The 22,593-nt window shown below is 38.9% G+C and overlaps 1 protein-coding gene across 1 annotated transcript in view; it reads left to right on the top strand.

The window, feature by feature from the left end:
- The first annotated feature begins 939 nt into the window (after nucleotides 1-939).
- fnbp4 (formin binding protein 4) overlaps nucleotides 940-22,593 on the top strand; it is a 39,771-nt gene continuing 18,117 nt past the window's right edge. Inside the window, exons 1-6 of the mRNA XM_028794278.2 lie at nucleotides 940-1,124; nucleotides 15,274-15,369; nucleotides 16,404-16,528; nucleotides 17,829-18,030; nucleotides 19,270-19,417; nucleotides 20,224-20,335. Of these exons, the coding sequence (XP_028650111.1) occupies nucleotides 1,010-1,124; nucleotides 15,274-15,369; nucleotides 16,404-16,528; nucleotides 17,829-18,030; nucleotides 19,270-19,417; nucleotides 20,224-20,335 (798 nt within the window). The 5' untranslated portion in view covers nucleotides 940-1,009. The remainder of the gene's footprint in view (nucleotides 1,125-15,273; nucleotides 15,370-16,403; nucleotides 16,529-17,828; nucleotides 18,031-19,269; nucleotides 19,418-20,223; nucleotides 20,336-22,593) is intronic.

Genomic DNA, 22,593 nt, shown 5'->3' with positions numbered 1-22,593 from the left:
ACATTCATAATGGCTAATACGGTACAACATCCTAGTACTATATTAACCTCAAAATAATTCGTAGAATGAAATTTGGAGTCCAACTTTCGGACGCCTAGACACAGTGTTACTTATTATACAGTTACTATTGTTCTTTGCGTCGTGACATAACTATAACGTCGTTGTGTTTATTGTTAACTGAAGATTTCATTTTAATGCTATCAATTTTACGTTAAACAGTTTACTTAGTAATTTAGCTGCATTTTTTGCGATATCTTGGGGATTCTTACCACTTTATTATTGTTTGGTAAGTGCCACTTAGTAAATTTTTCACCTTGAAAGTTAGTTGTACAATAAAAATCGATGGCTATTTAAATAGTTATCTGTAAAAGTAAAACTAAAAGCCGGCCCGGTATGGATGTTTAGAATTTTTTAAATCCTCGACAACATTCTGGTCTATTATGAAATTTAAATCGTGGGCAAATTTTTACCCCCAAGAGCCTGAACTGTGTCACTTTGACCCAATGTCTCTGCAAATTCATATAAAAATATTATTATTCATGTTCAATAAAGGCTGGCTGGTTGCGTCGCAAGCAATTAAGGCTCCTTGGTCGGTCTGAGTGCGCATGTACGGTGAGTATCGAATGCACATGCACCAATGCCGAGAAAAAATAGGCCTTTTTTTGCGCTGCAGCATCAGACCCAATTTCGTCTTAATCCGGCCCTGCTCTTGGGATAATAAAATTCTATGTAATTGAATTGGATTTGTGATTCCGCACATTAAGGATCAGACTTTGAAGTTGTTCTAAAAGTGTTATATTATGTTAATAAGAACTTTAAAACTTAAACAAAAACCAATGACTCCGGTCACTATTGACTCACATCCAATATCTGCAGTTTGGCTCGATACATCCAAGTCACGCGAGTCGCGAGATGAGATCTGGCCGGCCTTCTTCGTCATTTCCGCTCTTAGTTCTGCGCACTACCGTACTTACCGGCTGCTCTACACATTGGTGTTGTTAGAGCTGCAATGGGGAAAAAATCTAGGGCGGCTTCGGGCCGGAGGCCAATTTTGCAGCTTTCTCCTCCGGGTCCCCGTGGCCCCTCGACAGCTTGGGAGGAGAACGTGGGATCAGGATCAGAAGGTATGTAGTGTTGAAGGCCAGAATCAAGCCACGGTGTTGAATATTTTTACGCACTGGGCCTTGGCGCGTTGAATGCGGTACGTGGGGCGTATAGCCGTGAGGATTTGGCCGTGTGTTCTTGGGCGATACTTTTTTCGGTCAGAAGTTATATTAGATTTCATCGGTAACTGGTGAATGGTGTTGTTCAGCGCAGCGAAGTGATTTAATGCTTGTGACTTCTACTCGGATTTCTAATTGAAGATTTTTTTTACACGTACCATACGTTCATTTCTTTGTTGTCCTCATGTGGTTTTAATAGCGGCATACTGTCATTTTTTTAAATAAAATTTTGATTTTTGTAGCAGTTAAAAAAAAAAAAAAAAAGGAATTTCTCTCGTATTTTACCTAATAGGATGCTTTTTAAAGAGTCGAGAATCACGGCTTGTATAAACAGGAGGCTGAAGTTGTTTGCTTATTCATAACTACTTTTACGCAACAAGGTGTATCGGAAATATTTTTAAGGGGTCTCGCACAGAGTTGTATACTTAGACTTACAGGGTACTATAAAATAGGTTCAAAGTGAGAATGATCCATTAACGACTATATTATTCTATATAAATTGTAAACGGGATGATGCGCACTTAAGGCTACAACACGTGCCATATTTGGGTATGTAATATTTTTTCAATTGGTGATTTTTTGACCGACCTTTATCTTCCTTTTTATTTCAAACGTCACATAATTCAGTGTTAAATTGCCGGTGAACTGATTGTGCAGTATACAATGCTGTAGCGAGTCCGTTTCTTTGAAGGCTTTTTCGGACACGCCCACAGATACGTTCCTGCAAGTGGCTATCCCTGATACTCGATGAAGATTTCGAATTAATGCATCACATTGGGACAAGCCTTTTTTTAAAAAAAAATATTTTTCCTAATTACAAGTGAAAAAATGAACTAGCGTGAACTCCTCTAAAATGGGATGATCATAAGGCATGTAATGATTTATTTCATGAAGTAGAAATACATAATAAACAAAAATGGATGCCTTAAATATTTGAAATATTAAAATGCATGCTTCAATTTAAATGTTTTAAAGTCTGCATATTCTTCATAGTAATTGAAATTTTACTGAGGCCTATAGTGGGTCTGCATCTGTTGTTAAGGATTAAAAATAACTTCATATTCATAATCCCTGACCTTGAAATAGTCTAAAACAACAAAAATATCAAAATATGATCATATTTGATCTGTGACCTTTTAAATAGCATAATATGACACTCTACATGCCTATGTTACAGATACATCTTTTAAGAAAGCTTCAAAAAATGGTTAACTTTGCCCATTTGAGAAGGTGAATTCCTGGGGTCAGTTGATGTGGCATGCACAATTTCAAGTCCTGATCACTATTGGTTTATCCTTTATCATAAGGGTATAATTTCCATCACAAAATATGGTAAAAATTAGCTTAAAATGAGGGTTTTTTTTTCTTTTTTGGATCTAGAGCACGGGTGGGCAAAGTCGTTCCTGGAGGTCTGCAGGTTTTTGCTCCAACTCAATTTTCATTTTGTTGTCACGCTTGTTAAGATTTTGAACCCTTACGGCCTATTTAGTCTTAAACAGCTGTATTCTCGGCTTTTAATTGCTCCTTATTAGCAATAAGGCGCAAAAGACAAAAGAAACCAGCATTTCTCCATTTAGCTTGATTCTGATTACACCTGTGTGTGTGTGTGTGTGTGTGTGTGTGTGTGTGTGTGTGTGTGTGTGTGTATCGTGAACTATTTAGTTTAAATGCTTAGAAGGAAAGCGAAGAGAAAAAAGTAAAGGACTGAGAATTATTCATTTGTTTTAGACTTCAGATCATTTGGATGATATCCTTAGAAAGGAAAAATCTAGGATATGAGAATGACCTGACATGGCAGAGTTAAAGAACTAACAAGCCATGAAATTAACATTATTGGCAAGGGTAAGACTTGCCAAGTCATGCAACAAACCACCTACACCTGAAGACCAGCAAAACCAAGGAGTTGGTGGTGGATTTTAGGAGGACCAGGCCCCTCATGGACCCCGTGATCATCAGAGGTGACTGTGTGCAGAGGGTGCAGACCTATAAATACCAGGGAGTGCAGCTGGATGATAAATTGGACTGGACTGCCAATACTGATGCTCTGTGTAAGAAAGGACAGAGCCGACTATACTTCCTTAGAAGACTGGCATCCTTCAACATCTGCAATAAGATGCTGCAGATGTTCTATCAGACGGTTGTGGCGAGCGCCCTTTTCTACGCGGTGGTGTGCTGGGGAGGCAGCATAAAGAAGAGGGACGCCTCACGCCTGGACAAACTGGTGAGGAAGGCAGGCTCTATTGTAGGCACGGAGCTGGACAGTTTGACATCCGTGGCAGAGCGACGGGCACTTTGCAGGCTCCTGTCAATCATGGAGAACCCACTGCATCCACTGAACAGTATCATCTCCAGACAGAGGAGCAGCTTCAGCGACAGACTGCTGTCTCTTTCCTGCTCCACTGACAGACTGAGGAGATCATTCCTCCCTCAGACTATGCAACTCTTCAATTCCACCTGGGGGGTAAACGTTAACATTATTCAGTTATTGTCTGTCTGTATACCTGCATTGTTATCACTCTTTAATATTTTCTTTATCAGTATGCTGCTGCTGGAGTATGTGAATTTCTCCTTTGGATTAATAGTGTCTGTCTACAGTGAGGAACATAAGTATTTGAATACCCTGCGATTTTGCAAGTTCTCCCACTTAGAAATCATGGAGGGGTCTGAAATTCACATTGTAGGTGCATTCCCACTGTGAGAGACGGAATGTAAAAAAATAATATTCAGGAAATCACATTGCATGATTTGTACAGAATTAATTTGTATTGCACTGCTGCACATAAGTATTTGAACACCTGGCAATCAGCAAGAATTCTGGCTCTCAAAGACCTGTTACTCTGCCTTTAAGAAGTTCACCTCAACTCCACTTAGTAATCTTAATTAGTAGCACCTTTCTGAGCTCTTTAAAGACACCTGTCCACCCCACAGTCAGTCAGACTCCAAATACTACCATGGGCAAGACCACAGAGCTGTCAAGACACCAGAGACAAAATTGTTGACCTCCACAAGGCTGGAAAGGGCTACGGGGCAATTGCCAAGCAGCTTGGTGAAAATAGATCAATTGTTGGCGCGATTGTCAGAAAATGGAAGTGGCTAAAGACGACTGTCAGTTTCCCTCAGACTGGGGCTCCATGCAAGATCTCACCTCGTGGGGTATCAGAGATGATAAGAAAGGTGTGGAATCAGCCTAGAACTACACGGGAGGAGCTGGTCAATGACCTGAAGAGAGCTGGGACCAAAGGTCACTGTCGGTAGAACACTATGCCCTCGTGGTTTCAAATCATGCATTGCACGGAAGGTTCCCCTGCTCAAGTCATCACATGTCCAGGCCCGTCTGAAGTTTGCCAATGACCATCTGGATGATCCAGAGGAGGCATGGGAGAAACTCATGTGGTCAAATGAGACCAAAATAGAACTTTTTGGTCTAAACTTCACTCGCCGTGTTTGGAGGAAAAAGGAGGAGGAGTTGTATCCCAAGAACACCATCCCTACTGTGAAGCATGGGGGTGGAAACATCATGCTTTGGGGGTGCTTTTCTGCGAAGGGGACAGGACAACTGCACTGTATTAAGGAGAGGATGAATGGGGCCATGTATTGTGAGATTTTGAGCAACAACCTCCTTCCCTCAGTCCGAGCACTGAAGGTGGGTCGTGGCTGGGTCTTCCAACATGACAATGACCCAAAGCACACAGCCAGGATAACCAAGGAGTGGCTCCGTAAGAAGCATATCAAGGTTCTGGAGTGGCCTAGCCAGTCTCCAGACCTAAATCCAATCAAATCTTTGGAGGGAGCTGAAAATCCGTGTTGCTCAGCGCCAGCCCCGGAACCTGACAGATCTAGAGGAGATCTGTGTGGAGCAGTGGGCCAAAATCCCTGTTGCAGTGTGTGCAAACCTGGTCAAGAACTACGGGAAACGTTTGCCCTCTGTAATTGCAAACAAAGGCTTCTGTACCAAATATTAACACTGATTTTCTCAGGTGTTCAAATACTTATGTGCAGCAGCGCAATACAAATAAATTCTGTACAAATCATACAATGTGATTTCCTGAGTTTTTTTTTTTTTTACATTCTGTCTCTCAGTGGGAATGCACCTACAATGTGAATTTCAGACCCCTCCATGATGTCTAAGTGGGAGAACTTGCAAAATTGCAGGGTGCTCAAATACTTATGTTCCTCACTCTCTATCTAAGCACTTGGGTGGAACCAAACCTGCAGCCTCTTAGGCTGTCCAGGACAGGCATTGTCTAATCCTGTTTTATGATGACTGAATAAAATACATATGAAAATACATGGCTAGATCATTTTTTCACTATATAATAATGGTTTCAAAAAGTATTCACTCTTCCAGTACAGTATTCTGTTATGCTGCTGCTCCTGACGTCAGTGTTCATTCTCATTCATTTCTGTTAAATTTAGACCATACATATATTTTGACATACATGAGAAAAAATTTTTTTTAGAGATCGAGATCCTACATTCTTCACACAGTCATTGACATTGCAGGTTACCACTGCTCTATTGTGTGGTATGTGATACTTTTTTTTTAAATTACTGTTTTGTTCTTAATACATCAGTTGCTTTTATCATCATTGATTACAACTTGCAGAATTTCAGTAAGTAAATTAGAGTGCATATAAATTTAAAAACGTATATGAATGATAAAAGTAGGCTGCCTTCGTCTATTAGGTCATGGCATATAAAGATTTGAATGGTTTGTGGGTGTCTTTTTCTTAAAATAAACCAGTTATCTTGTTAAATAAATTACACATTTAAATTGCAAATACAGTAACTGATTACTTATTTTGCCTTTAAACGTAATGCAGTGGCAAAATTATAATATGATTGCCCTATTCCAAGTCTAGTATCTAACAAGTGCTTGCAAATTAATTATCTTCAGGATTGCTATCAGTAAGTCTAACATTCATGAAAATGACAAGCAGTTTGACGTGGACAGCTATTGTTTACTAAATTAATATGTATGCTTAAATGGCTGTTTTAGATTTATCATTCAGGTGGTTGTAAATATGTTGTAAGTTGTTTTGTTGAGATTCTTGCACACATGAATGGTAAATCCTGTTATGGGATTGACTTTCTACTTGCCTGAATTACAAGTTCTCTAACACTTTTAACAACAACAGGTTTAGATGACATAATCTAGTTGGCTTTTTTTCAATGACTGTACATGTGCATTTTTCTTTTCTTTTTCTTTCGGCTGCTCCTGTTTGGGGTGGCAACAGCGAATCATCTTTTTCCATATCTTTGTTGTCATCTGCAAAAAGTTAATCCATTTTTTTAACTTGTTTTACACAGTAGGTTTTCTGGGGGCAAATAGGCAACTATTAAAATGATGCTGTCCATATCTTGATCCAAATGTGTTTACACATTTCTGTACTTGTTCACTTTGACTCATCAGTCAACCTAATTTAATGTCTTATGATGAGAAAGAAAACTAAGGTTGCTTTTTAGAACAAGTGTGTGGTGGTGGTGTGATGATGCCTCTGTTGTAACTGTTTACTATCCATTTTTTCTGACACCTTTTTGGGTCTGGGTTAAGGGGGCAGTACCTTCAACAACTCCTCTGAGAGAATACTGAGATTTCCAAGCCAGTCAATAGATATGCCTCAAGGTCTCCTTCCAGTTGAATGTAACCAAAACACCTCCCCAGGTAGGTGTTCAGGAGGCATCCTCATCAGATGCCTGAACCACCTCAACTGGCTCCTTTTGATGCGAAGAAGCATTGGCTTTACTTTGAGCTCCATCTAAATGTCTGTGCTTGTCGCTCAGTCTTTAAGGCTGAGCCCAGACACCCTGCAAAGGAAACTCATTTCTACTGCTAGCATTCATAATTTAGTTCTTTGATTCACTACCCACCGCTCATGACCATAGGTTAGGTTAGCAACATAGATCATTTGGTAAATTGAGTGCTTTGCCTTTTGGCTTTGCTCTCTTTCACCATGACTGCAGAAGTTGCTCCAGTAGGCCAGTCAATCTCCTGCTTTCTTCTCTCACTCATGAACAGTATTCTGAGACACTTAAACTCCTGTGCTTGAGGTAGCAGCTCATTCTCAACCTGGATAGGGCATTCCACCCTTTTCTAACTGAGAACCATGACCTTGGTTTTGGAGGTGCTGATCCTCATCCCAGCTGCTTTCTAGTCAACTGAAGACTGTGTAAGGTCACATCCAGATGAAGCCACCAGGACTACATCATTCACAAAAAGCAGAAATCTGATCCTGATGTCACTGGACTGGACACCCTCCACTCCTTAGCTATGCCTAAATATTCTATCCATAAAAAAACTGTAGACCGGATTGGTGGCAAAATGCCACACTGGTGGAGCCCACACCTACTTGGAACAAGGCCAACTTACTGTTGGCAATGCAAACCAAACTCTCGATGTGAGTTATTCGGTCCTTGTACCAGCGGAGCAGCAGGTTTGGTATCCCATATTTCTGATGCACCTCAATAGGACATCTTGAGGGATGCGGTCATATGCCTTTTACAAGTCCAGAAGTCACATGTTGACTGGTTGGGAATGCTCCCATGTACCCTTCAAGATCATTGTGAGGATAAAAGGCTGGTCCAGTGTTTAATGACCAGGATGAAATCTCCATTGTCCCACCTGCATCCAAGGCTTGGCCAACAGCTGGATCCTGGCATAGGCCTTCCCTGGGAGGTTGAATAGTGGGACTACCAGAAAGTTGGAACATATTCTCCAGTCCCCATTCTTAAAAATGGGGACCACCATTTACTAATTTAGAGGCACTGTCCCCATCCACCATGCAATGTTGAAGAGGTGTCTCAGTCAAGACAGCAACATCTGGATCCTTTAACCCTTAAACCGCCGGAACCGGCTATAATTGGTTCCCATTGCAATTTGCCAGTGCGCCGGAGCCTAATATATTTGGCGACGTATTAGTGCTGGGTGGTATACCGAAATCACACATCGCACATCTTGGTCATATTACAACCGGAGGGGCGAACGTGGTATACAAAGAGATCCTTAACAAATAATTATTTGTATATTTTCCCTCAGTTTAAAAATGTTTACTTTTCTTCTTAACAATTTTAAGGCAGCACTTCGCCGTTGCGAAGCACGGGTATTTTGCTAATAAGTTATATAGCACATTAAATGCTTTGTGTTAAGTGTTCCCCAATCCATGTTAAATTGGTACGTACTTCTTAAACTGACTTCCTCTTGTACTGAGGAGGCGCCGCACAAAATACATTCACTTCATGATATTCCTGCTCTCTGAACATCTAGAATGCTAAGATAAATACTTGATATCATTTTCATGATTAAATGCATTAAAGCATGTATTAATCATGTGGGGGCATGGTGGCATGGAGGTTGCACTGCTGCCTCGCAGCAAGGGTGTCTTGGGTGTACCCTGCCTTGAATTTGCATGTTTTTCTGGTGGATTTACTCGGCGTGCTTCAGTTTCCTTTCAAATTCATGTAGGATGTGGGGTTTTGTTATGCTACAGTGACCCTGCTAGTGTATGTTTTGCTCGTATTCACCCTGTGATGAGCTGGGAACTTGTTCAGGATTTGCTCCTGCCTCACACACACTGCTTACTGGGATGGGCGCAACCCTGAATGGATGGCATAATCATGTATAACGAAGATATTTTTAAAGTTCTGAACACACCGTGGGCTAAATTTATAATTGTTTAATTTCACAAAGACGTTTATCGTGTGGTGATTGGTTATGTGGAGAAAGAAAAAGGAAGGATAGGAACTGGGATTTTGGTACGTCAGACAGACAGCACGCTTGCAATAAAGAAAGCCCGCTCAGAAGAACATCCATTGAATTCTGTGTTCGTGTCTCCGACCACCAGATCACAAACCCAACATTTACACAATATTTAAGTTAAACCTTTGTGATACCCATTCATACATCCAGTTTTTTCGAGCCTCGTCACACCTGCCATAAAGTTCTCAACACTGAACATACACCTGGGGACCCCTTACTGCACCTCACTACCGTGCATGTTTAATACCTGCTTTAATGCATTTCATCATGAAAATATCAAGTATTTATCTTAGCATTCTAAATTTTCAGAGAGCAGGAATATCATGAAGTGAATGGATTCTGTGCGGTGATTGCTGCTGGCGCCTCATCTTAGTGTGGAGGAAGTCAGTTTAAGAAGCGTAGTGATTAACAACTGGGTTGGGGAACACAACACAAAGCATTTAATGTGCTGCATTAACTTATGACGGGGTTTGAGAAAATCTAGTAAATTAAACTTTGATTTTTGGATGAAGTTTAGTTTACGACATTCTATTTTAATTATAAAATAAACTATGAGAATAAAGTGGAAATGTCGACTTTAATCTCAACATAAGCGTCAAAATTAAAGTGGAAATGTCGAGAATAAAGTCAACATGTCAACTTTATTCTTGACATACAGTGGGGCAAAAAAGTATTTAGTCAGCCACCAATTGTGCAAGTTCTCCCACTTAAAAAGGTATATCATAGGTATACCTCAACTATGAGAGACAAAATGAGAAAAAAAAAATCCAGAAAATCACATTGTCTGATTTTTGAAGAATTTATTTGCAAATTATGGTGGAAAAAAAGTATTTGGTCAATAACAAAAGTTCATCTCAATACTTTGTTATATATCCTTTGTTGGCAATGACAGAGGTCAAATGTTTTCTGTAAGTCTTCACAAGTTTTTCACATACCGTTGCTGGTATTATGGCCCATTCCTCCATGCAGATGTCCTCTAGAGCAGTGATGTTTTGGGGCTGTTGCAGGGCAACACGGACTTTCAACTCCCTCCAAAGATTTCCTATGGGGTTGAGATCTGGAGACTGGCTAGGCCACTCCAGGACCTTGAAATGCTTCTTACGAAGCCACTCCTTCGTTACCCGGGCGGTGTGTTTGGGGTCATTGTCATGCTGAAAGACCCAGCCACGTTTCATCTTCAATGCCCTTGCTGATGGAAGGAGGTTTTTACTCAAAATCTGATGATACATGGCCCCATTCATTCTTTCCTTTACACGGATCAGTCGTCCTGGTCCCTTTGCAGAAAAACAGCCCCAAAGCATGATGTTTCCACCCCCATGCTTTACAGTAGGTATGGTGTTCTTTGGATGCAGCTCGGCATTCTTTCTCCTCCAAACACGACGAGTAGAGTTTTTACCAAAAAGTTCTATTTTGGTTTCATCTGACCATATGACATTCTCCCAATCCTCTTCTGGATCATCCAAATGCTCTCTAGCAAACTTCAGATGGGCCTGCACATATACTGGCTTAAGCAGGGGGACACGTCTAGCACTGCAGGATTTGAGTCCCTGGTGGCGTAGTGTGTTACTGATGGTAGCCTTTGTTACTTTGGTCCCAGCTCTCTGCAGGTCATTCACTAGGTCCCCCTCGTGTGGTTCTGGGATTTTTGCTCACCGTTCTTGTGATCATTTTGACCCCACGGGGTGAGATCTTGTGTGGAGCCCCAGATCGAGGGAGATTATCAGTGGTCTTGTATGTCTTCCATTTTCTAATAATTGCTCCCACAGTTGATTTCTTCACACCAAGCTGCTTACCTATTGCAGATTCAGTCTTCCCAGCCTGGTGCAAGTCTACAATTTTGTTTCTGGTGTCCTTTGACAGCTCTTTGGTCTTGGCCATAGTGGAGCTTGGAGTGTGACTGTTTGAGGTTGTGGACAGGTGTCTTTTATATTGATAACGAGTTCAGACAGGTGCCATTAATACAGGTAATGAGTGGAGGACAGAGAAGCCTCTTACAGAAGAAGTTACAGGTCTGTGAGAGCCAGAAATCTTGCTTGTTTGTAGGTGACCAAATACTTATTTTCCACTATAATTTGCAAATAAATTCTTTAAAATCAGACCATGTGATTTTCTGGATTTTTTTTTCTCATTTTGTCTCTCATAGTTGAGGTATACCTATGATGAAAATTACAGGCCTCTCTCATCTTTTTAAGTGGGAGAACTTGCACAATTGGTGGCTGACTAAATACTTTTTTGCCCCACTGTAGTTTTTTTTTTTTTTTTTTTCCGTCTCCTCCCCCACCCCCCCGTGTCCGTTTTTTTTTTTTTTTTTCATCTTCACTGTGACCCTAATACGATTCCGTTGGGCTATACCACAAATAGCATCATAAATGCAAGTTGCAGTTTTATTATGTATATAGCTTAGCTTGAAGCAAGGTCCATATTAATGCAGTTTGCCTAAATGATGGTTGTTGGTAAAGATGTCATCACCAAGTTGCACTTGTTTTATTTTAATTTGGTGAATACTGTGTAATGCACCTGGGCTTGAAGTCTTGAAGTAATAGTGTAACTATTATTTATTTTATTTTTATTATTAGTTTAAATATTATGCAGTTTAATGATGGTAAAGCTGTTTAAAAAGTCACTTTAACATGTCAGTGGACAGAGATGGTTAACATTAACAAAGTGTAGTTGGTTTACAAAAAATATTTACTATTTATTCCATTTCTAAGACATGTTCAGTGCAATACAAGTTTTGACAAGCACCTCTGGATATTTTACTAAGTCTAAATGCCTCTTTGGATGGTTGAAAATATGTTGTCAAAATTATAGTTGAAGTTTTTGCAAAATTTTGTTCAATAAATAGGTTCTATTTTTCGACTGCATCTGTCATGCAATGTGATTCCTTCTCTTCATTAGTGCCGCCTCCTTGGAAACTATCACTTTATGGGGCCATGCAAATCTGTATTAATACTTGTGTGCACATTAAAATGTTTTTTTGTACAATGTACAATGCTCATGACAGTGGAATAGGTTATTCTTAGCCAGTCTACTGCATTAATTGCAGTGGAAAATGTGGTTAACATCCACTCATGCATGGGAAAAAAATACCGTTGAATACCGTGAAACCGGGATAATTTAGAAAAATACCGTGATATAGAATTTTGGTCATACTGCCCACCCCTATGACGTATATTCATTGAATGTGCATGCAATCCGCTATAGTCGTGTCTCAGTGCAATGTGCCAGCACACAGGGACCGAGTATATTTGGCGACGTATATTCATTGTACACCACAATCGGCTATAGTTGCTTCCCAGAGCAATTTGCCAGCATGCTGGAGCTGATCAGTCAGTGCCGTATATTCGTTGAGCAGCCAGCTCATGACCACTGCTGGCCCCGGCAGAACTGCAGTATCACTGTCCCTGGGATTCAGCCGCTGCACTAGGAGAGACTGCAAGCATCAGCGCGTACCTCTGTTTTTCACCTGCATTATTATCATTCTTTAATTTAATATTATTTATTGTATCAGTATGCTGCTGCTGAAGAATGTGAATTTCCCATTGGGATTAATAAAGTATCTATATATCTCTATCTATCTGTCTCTGTCTCTGTCTAGTGTGCAGCCAGTTCAAGCGCAGTTGGCTTGGTGATTTACTGAATTTCATCCGTGGCATCATTTGCACCTTGTACATATAATACACTGCCTGGCCAAAAAAAAAGTCGCCACCTGGATTTAACTAAGCAAATAGGTACGAGCCTCCTATTGGATAATTACTGCATGGGCGATTATCTTTCAGCTGGCAACAAGTTTGGTGCAATGAGTTGCTTCTCATTTCTTAAACAACCATGTCGAAAGACACATCTCGTGGTCGTGGAAAAGATGTTAGTCTGTTGAGAAGGGTCAAATCATTGGCATGCATCAAGCAGAGAAAACATTTAAGGAGATTGCAGAAACTACTAAAATTGGGTTAAGAACTGTCCAACGCATTATTAAAAACTGGAAGGATAGTGGGGACCCATCGTCTTCGAGGAAGAAATGTGGCCGGAAAAAAATCCTGAATGATCGTGATTGGCGATCACTTAAACGTTTGGTGAAATGAAATCGAAGAAAAACAACAGTAGAACTCAGGTCTGTGTTTTAATAGTGAAAGTAAGAGCATTTCCACACGCACAATGCGAAGGGAACTCAAGGGATTGGGACTGAACAGCTGTGTAGCCGTAAGAAAACCACTAATCAGTGAGGCAAACCGGAAAAAACGGCTTCAATTTGCTAGGGAGCATAAAGATTGGATTCTGGAGCAATGGAAGAAGGTCATGTGGTCTGATGAGTCCAGATTTACCCAGTTCCAGAGTGATGGGCGCATCAGGGTAAGAAGTGATGCACCCATCATGCCTAGTGCACCATCATCAATGCAAGATCTTGGTGAAATATTAATGCAACACTTGATGGAACTAAATCTTGACATTGCAGAAGCTTATAGAAACAATGCCACAGCGAATGCGTGCCGTAATCAAAGCTAAAGGCGGTCCAACGAAATATTAGAGTGTGTGACCTTTTTTTTTTTTTTTGGTGGCGACTTTTTTTTTTGGCCAGGCAGTGTAGATTGTTGCAGTAGTTTTTTTAATAGTTTTTGCAGTTCATTGGCTGTGTGGATCAGTGTTGCAGTAATTGTGATGCTCTTTGCATGAAAAAAATGTGTTCCATTAAAATTTCACATTTTATTTGTGAATTGTGACGTTTACTTAAAGTGCAGCAAAAAGTATTTGGCATCCAGGGGTGCATTAACCCCGAAGTATGTGGGAGTTTAAGGGTTAAGATTGAGGAGTCTTGCCACCAAGGAGTTTTGTAATTTTCTGCAACCTCAGCTATAGTGGTGGGTGAGTCCTTTGAGTCCATCTGACTCTTTGTCAAAGGAAGGCAGGTTGGTAGGATTTAGGAGATCCTTAAAGTGCTCCTGCCAGCGCCTCACTATATCCCAAGATGAGGTCCACAACACTCCACCACTGCTGTAAACTGCATGGGCAAAGTACTGCTTCTCACTTCTGTGTTGCCTGGCAGGTTGCCAGAATCTCTTTGAGGCATACTGAAAGTCAATTTGCATAGCTTTACCAAACTTCTCCTTCCGTGAATTTTTGCTTCCACAACTGTCTGGTAATTATTATCAAATTACTTTTTTATGGCCCTTTTTCAGAGCATACCATCGTAAGGTTCTTTACATACCATCATAAGGCAGACAGACATACACTATCCATAGCACCAAAACTACAAACTGCCGTACAGTCATGCATTGACTTGCAGTCCCATTTAGGACAACCTATTTGGCCGTATGTAGATCATTGCATAGATTGCATGTGTGTTGTGTGGGGTACCTTTAAACTGCTGATATGGAGTAACATAAACCGATCTATCTGGACACTGGGTCTGTGAAATGCAGTGTTTCACAACCATTGAGTTGTGCTGCTGGTGGGTAGTGAGTTGCATTCATTGGTTTTCCAGTGGGTTGCAGTGGATCACTAAAGAGATGAGCAGCAATGCCTGATATGTTTAGCTATTCCCAGTGAGCTGGTTTCACCAAGGGGGAAGTTTGCTGTTGCTGCTAGTGGGTCATCAATGAATTTTAAAAAGGCAAAACTAGGTGTAGGACCTTAAAGCCTGAGAACTGTTGTAAGGAAGGCGGTGTAGGCCGAATGCATAAGAATTAACCATGTGGAGCAGCAGTGATCTAAACAAACCTTAAAGAAATCCTGCAACATTCAGAAAGAATAGTTATAAAATTTATTAGTTTTTTATATATATACCATTTGCCCTCATGGCCCAGAAAGCTCTATTGAAGGCTATCTGTCAACAATGAAACCAGTCCCAATCCAACTGGACATATTCAGCTTGAAGTAGATATGGGCATGTGTAACAGATATAGTTAGTTATGATTTGACAAAGAGATTGGAGATAATTCATTCTTGGCATTATCTTTTCTGAGGAATAATGCTCGTTTGTTAGTTTTTTTTTTTTTCCTCCATTAATGTGTTTTTTTTTTTTTGTTTGTTTGTTTTTTTATATAAACAGTTTATCTCAGGAATACATCAGCATTCATGTTCAAAGTTCTATGTATGTTTTGTATGTGGAAATAAAGTACAGTAGCTGTACCTGTGGCAAGTACCTTGTTTTCCTTGATTTCCAGTTAACTGTTACCTTCTAAGCCCTTTACATCAGATGCAGGGTATACTTGATGGCATCAATCTGACCAGGATACATTGTTCCAGTTTATTCAAGTTGTCATTTTTTTATTTTTTATTTATTTTTTTTTTTTTTAGATGATCAAGAAGGCAGTGGTGATCCATCAGCTGCACCTTCATACATCTCCAAGGAGATAGAAGTTGAACCAGTGCCACCAGCAGTGAAAGCTACAGGTATATACAAAACAACAAATATTCCACTTTTCCTATTTCTCAGAATATTTTTGGGATTTAAATGCATTTCATTGTTTTTTTTTCCCATCCCCTTTAAGTAGAAAAAGTACTAGCAAATAGGGTAATTTTTGAGTTATAAACTGAATCACATCTAATGCATACAGTATATACTTCGGGACTTGACTTTGGTATGGGAATTCCAGCAACCCATCACTGTAAACATCCCTCATATTGCCAGTTTTATGCCATTATAGAATTAGTGCGTGCCTTGATTATATCAGTTTGAATTAATTTGTCCGCTGAGTATGTTGTGAGTTTTTCTTTAATATAGCACCTTACATGGAAGAGATAGAGTAAGAGAACATTCACATTTGTTCTTATATTGCTTTGTTCATTGCTACAGTTGTCTGTCTCCTATTTTCAGCATATACAGCTCAGGATCATTGGTAGTCCATGCATATATCCTGGCTGCACTAGGTCCAGACAGAATCCAACTTTGGAAGGGGCCTCAACCTCACACACACACACCTCACTACCCATCATTTTAAAATTTTATGTGTTTAGTTAGTGTTTCAACACTTTTATATTGGAGAGACATTAGTTCAAATTTTTTGAAGGACAAGGTAATCTATCCATTTGTACAACAGAAAGTTTGTTAATGGAAGTACATGGTTTTGGAGGCAGTGAGACTACTGAAACGTTTTCAGGAATTCAAAAAACTAACTTGGCAAAGAGTACTGTTATTTCTATCATTTGGAATTATAACCCAAAGTTATTTTTATTAGTTTATTAATATAACTAAAATTTGACTAAAACACACAAGACACTTGAGTGGAACAGAAGCAAATGCAGTACTGTTTCTAGTAATTTCTGCAGGTCCAATTTAATTTATATTGGTGAATTTCAGATTATCATAGCCCATACAGTAGGCTTTAATAGCACATGTTTTTTTTTTTTTTCCCTTGGTTATGATTATTTATATAACAAAGTACAATTAAGTATTTGTTCCATTATATTTGTTTTATTTTATATAGTAGGTCTTTCTTTGCTTGGAGCATATGCTGAAAGCGATGAGGAGGAGGGTGCTGAAATCCAGCCTGAAAAGCCTAAGCACAACCAATCTGGTGATATTGACAGCACACTTGCCAGTTTCTTAGCTGTGAGTATATTTTTAGGCACTGAGTCTCCAGTGATGGGAAAGCCTTTTATCTTGTTTGCTTATTGTTACAGTCCCCCTTTTTTCTACTGTTTCTTTGAAAAACTTGGGATTTTTGCCAGAAAAATGCATTTATGGAAAGAGGAAGCATTAAACTAGTATGAGTCAAATTAAATAAAGTTTCACATTATTTTCATTTGCAAGCCTGCAAAAACAAATACGTTTTCTCTCTTCTTTAGTTATACTGAAATTCTAGTATAGTAAGGGAATTAGAATGGATTTTGTGAGAGATTGTAGCTTGAAATTCTCTGTACAGCTTAATATTAGGCATAGTGATCTTCTGGTAGACTACTAAGAAAAAAAAACTAAAGCTATTTAATTTTAGTGTGTCATAGCTAGTCTTAAAGGTATGCTTCAAAAAAGACACTCCCATGTTCAATAAAAAATTCTATTGCTTTTAAATTTTAGGATGAACACTTTAGTGAAAATGTGTAGAGTTAAAAAATTAATAACTATATTCAGTACAGCCTTTGAAAAAAACTCAAGTACTGATGGTAGGGCATTTGATTATGTGAGAGCAATATGTGAAACTAAATATCAGAAACAGAGGAATACCACTAAGATTTAAAGTCATATCTAAGGATTTTTTTTTTAGCAATAAGAGAATGATGAAGGGAGGCAGTGGTGTATATTAAGTAGAAAGTGCTTACTTTTTAGTTTTGTGAAGATTTGTGAAGTGTGAAAACTCCCAATAGCTGGAGGAATTATTAATGACTCTATGAATTGGAGATTACAGAAGATTAGTGCTATTAAATTTGGAAAGGCTAAAGTGAAATAAAAATTACCAGAGTTGGGCAACTACTGCATCAGAGAGCTCAGTAAAGTTTGTCATTTAGATAAACAAATTAAATGTGTACATATTTTTTCTTTAATTATTGCCTTGTAGGTAAATTATTAAAAACTGAAAGTGAGTAAACATTCTATTGTTAGAAAATTAAATTTAACTCCAGTGAGTTTAATTGTGTTTGCTACTGTGTTTTGAGTGTTCTGTAGTGTAGGAAACAATTTGAAAAGCTTGTCAAAAAAGCATTGTAATAGTCAGTTCTGCTTGAATTGTATATATTTGCTATATATCATTTTTTTGTTTGTACATTTTTTAAATTGCTTGGTTAATCAATGAAGCAGCCTGCACATTATTTGATTAACAATCTGGTCAGCAGTGATGGCACTAATCAAAACAAGTCCATTCTTGTAAATAAAATTATTTATGTTCTCAAGATTTCTGTCTTCCTTTAACAAATAGGAGATTGATGCAATTACAACACAGCCGGCCCAGCCACCAGGTGAGCCTGCAACAGCTTCGTGGGCTCCTCCTCCCACACCACCTCGTCCGGAGCCAAGAGATCAGCAGCATGCACATAACAACGCAACTATTCAGAATGGAGAGGTGTCTGCAGTGGCTGGAATTGAGTTTCAGTATGATACCCAATATTCTTTGGCAGGCGGTGAGTTTAAAATGTCCTAAATATGTAGACCACACAACTGTTCACACTTTTCCTCCTTTTCTGTCTCTTCAAATAGCTATCAGACTGTGTGCAAAAAATCTTAAGTTGACTAGGGCAGGGGTAGGCAATGTCGGTCCTGGTGAGCCGCAGTATGTGCAGGTTTTTGTTCCAACCCAGTTCCTTAACGAGAACTCAATTATTGCTGATGAAGCACATATTGTTTAAGTGACATTTTGATGCTTCATTTTAGTGGTCTCGCTTGTTAAGGTTCTCCAACCTTAATTGCTTATTTCAATCTTAAACTGCTGCATTCAGTGTTTTAATTGCTCCTTATTAGCAATAAGATGTAAAAGACAAAGCAGCCAGCAGTTCTCCAGCTAGCTTTTTTCCAGTTACATCTGTGTGTGTTCATCATGCACTGTTTGATTTAATAAAACACTTAATAGAAAAATGTGACAGACTGAAAATGATCTGTTTTAGGCTTCATATCATTTGGATGATATCCTTGGAAAGGAAAAAAATCTACGATATAAGAGCCTTACATTGCACAGACTAACAAGCCATAAAATTAAATAAGGTCTGAGATTGGCAATGATTGGTTTCTAATTAAGCAATTGGGTTGGAATGAAAACCTGTAGCCACTGCGGCTCACCAGGACCGACGTTGCCTACCCCTGGACTAGGGGGAACTCAGAGATATACAGTTGTTTATGTGTTGGAACTTTGAAAGCATATAGGTTGAAACGTTTATACGTGGTTAAGAAATTGCACCAAATCCATTTGCTGGATACGTTCAGATAACAGGAAATATCTTACTGTAGTGTATCTTGTTAGCAGTTAAACAAAAAAAAAATGCCGTCAGATTGCTTCAGCATTGAGTAAAATTGACAAATTACAAAATTAATGTAAAAATTTAGAAAAGAAAATATAAACACCTTCAGCCCTATTACATCTTTACAAATGAGAGAATTTTTTATGAGAAATTTTTTTGGCTTATGCATCTGTTGGTTCTCAGCACTCTGTCATCCAAATCCCAGTTTTTCAGTCGTTGAAGCCTGATAAATGATGGATAATTGTATTTTAAGAAGATAGATTAAATCTTTGAAAGAAGTTTGTTAGCATTGATATTGTAGTTTAATACACATCTGATTTTTTTCATTGTGATATGTCTTGCTATAGATTGTCTTAATGCTTTGTGTTGAACTACACACTTACCACAAATGTTGTTATGCATTCTCAGTTGGTATCGAAATGGGTGACTGGCAGGAGGTATGGGATGAGAACACTGGCTGTCACTATTACTGGAATACACAAACCAATGAAGTGACCTGGCAACTTCCACAAGATCTGGCTAACCAAGTCCAGGGCATTCAACAATATCACAACAGGTGTGTTTTTTTGTTTTGTTTTTAGTATTAAGAGGCATATTTATTTATTTAGATGGTTTTGTATTTTTGGATGACATGTCTTGATTATCTGCGGTGGGTTGGCACCCTGCCCAGGATTGTTTCCTGCCTTGTGCCCTGTGTTGGCTGGGATTGGCTCCAGCAGACCCCCCCGTGAGCCTGTGTTCGGATTCAGCGGGTTGGAAAATGGATGGATGGATGGATGTCTTGATTATTAAAACTGCAAACGTTTGTTAGTCAGAATGTTACCTTTTCCAGAGTACAGGTCTGTACCCCCTTTATACCAGTAAAAGGATTAGAAGATTGCAAGCTCTCTCCATCTGCTCAAAATGAAAATGCCTGAAATGTTTGAACTTCCCTTCTCACCTGTCTCTGCACTCTTTTCAGATCTGTTTATACTCTGTTGTTTTTGTACATGTTTGGATTTAACAAAAAAAATGTACAAATGCTACATTTAACTGAACTGAGTCAGTGCATTTTTTTCATCACTTTATTCAGACTCTGCTTGCTGTGAAATCTGTTGAGCCATCCCAGGCAAACTTGGGCTACATTTTCTACTAAATGATATTCTAAAGTGCTGTTACACATGTAATTCATGTACTGTTAATGTTATGAAGTTACTAGAAAATTTACTGTTTTGAAAGTTGGAGCTTTTTTAAAGTCTCTGAACACACCTGAATGACCTGTCATGTGTACACTTATTGTTTTGTCATTTCTCAAGTTATTATGATTTGATCCAACATGATTAATGAGTATATGGTGTTTATTTTTTCCTTCTTTTTTAATAGCTCTTTGGCTACAGTTAATGGCACTGGAGCCCACAGTAATGGCCTTTACCAAGAACAGAATACTGTGGCGGTGGCCAGTGCACAGACTACCAAGAGAGAGAGTAAAAAACAGGTATGTTCCTCAGAAATTCTAGTACTGTGTGTCGGACATTGGAGTCAGGTATGGGTCCACTGTATCAGTAGTGGATTCATGTAGAGAATCAGTTGTGACATTTTATAATGGAAACTTAACAATGTTTTTCTGTTTTTATATTTTAAATTACATCTTTGTCTTTACTGATTAACTCACTCAGTTTTAATTGATGTCTCAATGAAGATTGCTTCCATCGATAATACATTTATTCCTCCTCACTCCTGCTTGAATTCATTTTCATTATTTTATAAACTGGTTTTGAACATCTAGAAGTGCTATATCATAGTGTTAATACAATGTTGACGTATTCACAACACCCCTTTAAAGTTAAGTTGTTGAGCTGTGTAACCACAAGCAAAATTGCTTACTTTACTAAATTCACAATACACAAAACCACTGCAGCTTTCTAAATATTTTTGATCTGTTTTCTCAGCATACACAGGAACAGCAACAGATTGTTGAATTTGGAGCAATTCAGTTTGTTGTAGGCATTGCACTGATTGTAAGTCATCAAATGTAAAGCACCGTTTGGTGTATCACCTAGCCTTCCATCGCACCCCTTTTGTCTGCAAGTTAAAGAAATTATTCAGTTAATTTCCTTTTTTGTTGTAATGCCTGAAATGTTTCACAAGTCACAAAGCATACATGAAAGTTGTATTTTTTTATTCAAATCTGGTTTGTGCTGTGTGTTATGAAGCTTTTGTCTGTTTAATTGTTTATATATTTACATGGAACTGTTGCATACCTGATAGCACTGTTCCTTGACAGACCAATTTGGCTTATTACACTTGCTTAAAATTAACTAGTGGATGCTGACTTGGTGCAAATTCAAGAGTGTGATCCTGGTGGGTATCTGTAGCTCCCTTGATAATAAGCAAACTGGCATTAGTTATAATCTATGGATTTTAAATGTTAACTTTAATTAGCTTTTGCATTAACTACATTTATTGGATTTTTAGTCTCGCCTTTCCCACCTATACTTTAAATTTTTTTTTATTAATCTATTGACGTATCTATCTATCTATCATTAGCACAGGTGATATGAGAAAAATGGATTCATGGGTAGTAAAGAGATTTTTGGTGCAGATAGGTGGAGTCAAGTCTGAAAACCCAGATTCAGTTTTTGTGCCACTCGGTCTTTGGATATCTTTCCACAATCTTATTATATAATTCTTTATTTATTTTGTGGGTATTATACCTTGTTGGTTTTGTTTATCTATGTTGTACGAGTTTTTTTCCCTTTTAAAAGCATGGAAAGCTGTATGAAAGGGCAGTTCTGTATGTCCATAAGTTTCTGCTAGGGAGTTATGCACTGCCGTTTTCTTGAGTTTACAGGTGCTGGTCATAAAATTAGAATATCATGACAAAGTTGATTTATTTCAGTAATTCCATTCAAAAAGTGAAACTTGTATATTAGATTCATTCCTTACACACAGACTAATGTGTTTATTTCTTTTAATGTTGATTATAACTGACAACTAATGAAAGTCCCAAATTCAGTATCTCGGAAAATTAGAATATTGTGAAAAGGTTCAATATTGAAGACACCTGGTGCCACACTCTAATCAGCTAATTAACTCAAAACACCTGCAAAAGCCTTTAAATGGTCACTCAGTCTAGTTCTGTAGGCTACACAATCATGGGGAAGACTGCTGACTTGACAGTTGTCCAAAAGACGACCATTGACACCTTGCACAAGGAGGGCAAGACACAAAAGGTCATTGCTAAAGAGGCTGGCTGTTCACAGAGCTCTGTGTCCAAGCACATTAATAGAGAGGTGAAGGGAAGGACAAGATGTGGCAGAAAAAAGTGTACAAGCAATAGGGATAACCGCACCCTGGAGAGGACTGTGAAACAAAACCCATTCAAAAATGTGAGGGAGATTCACAAAGAGTGGACTGCAGCTGGAGTCAGTGCTTCAAGAACCACCACGCACAGACGTATGCAAGACATGGGTTTCAGCTGTCGCATTCCTTGTGTCAAGCCACTCTTGAACAAGAGACAGCGTCAGAAGCGTCTTGCCTGGGCTAAAGACAAAAAGGACTGGACTGCTGCTGAGTGGTCCAAAGTTATGTTCTCTGATGAAAGTAAATTTTACATTTCCTTTGGAAATCAAGGTCCCAGAGTCTGGAGGAAGAGAGGAGAGGCACAGAATCCATGTTGCGTGAGGTCCAGTGTAAAGTTTCCACAGTCAGTGATGGTTTGGGGTGCCATGTCATCTGCTGGTGTTGGTCCAT

Source organism: Erpetoichthys calabaricus, chromosome 2 (assembly GCF_900747795.2).
Source record: "Erpetoichthys calabaricus chromosome 2, fErpCal1.3, whole genome shotgun sequence".
Lineage (NCBI taxonomy): Eukaryota > Metazoa > Chordata > Cladistia > Polypteriformes > Polypteridae > Erpetoichthys > Erpetoichthys calabaricus.
Note: the sequence above shows the minus strand (reverse complement) of the source record. Positions and strands in the feature narration are given on the sequence as shown.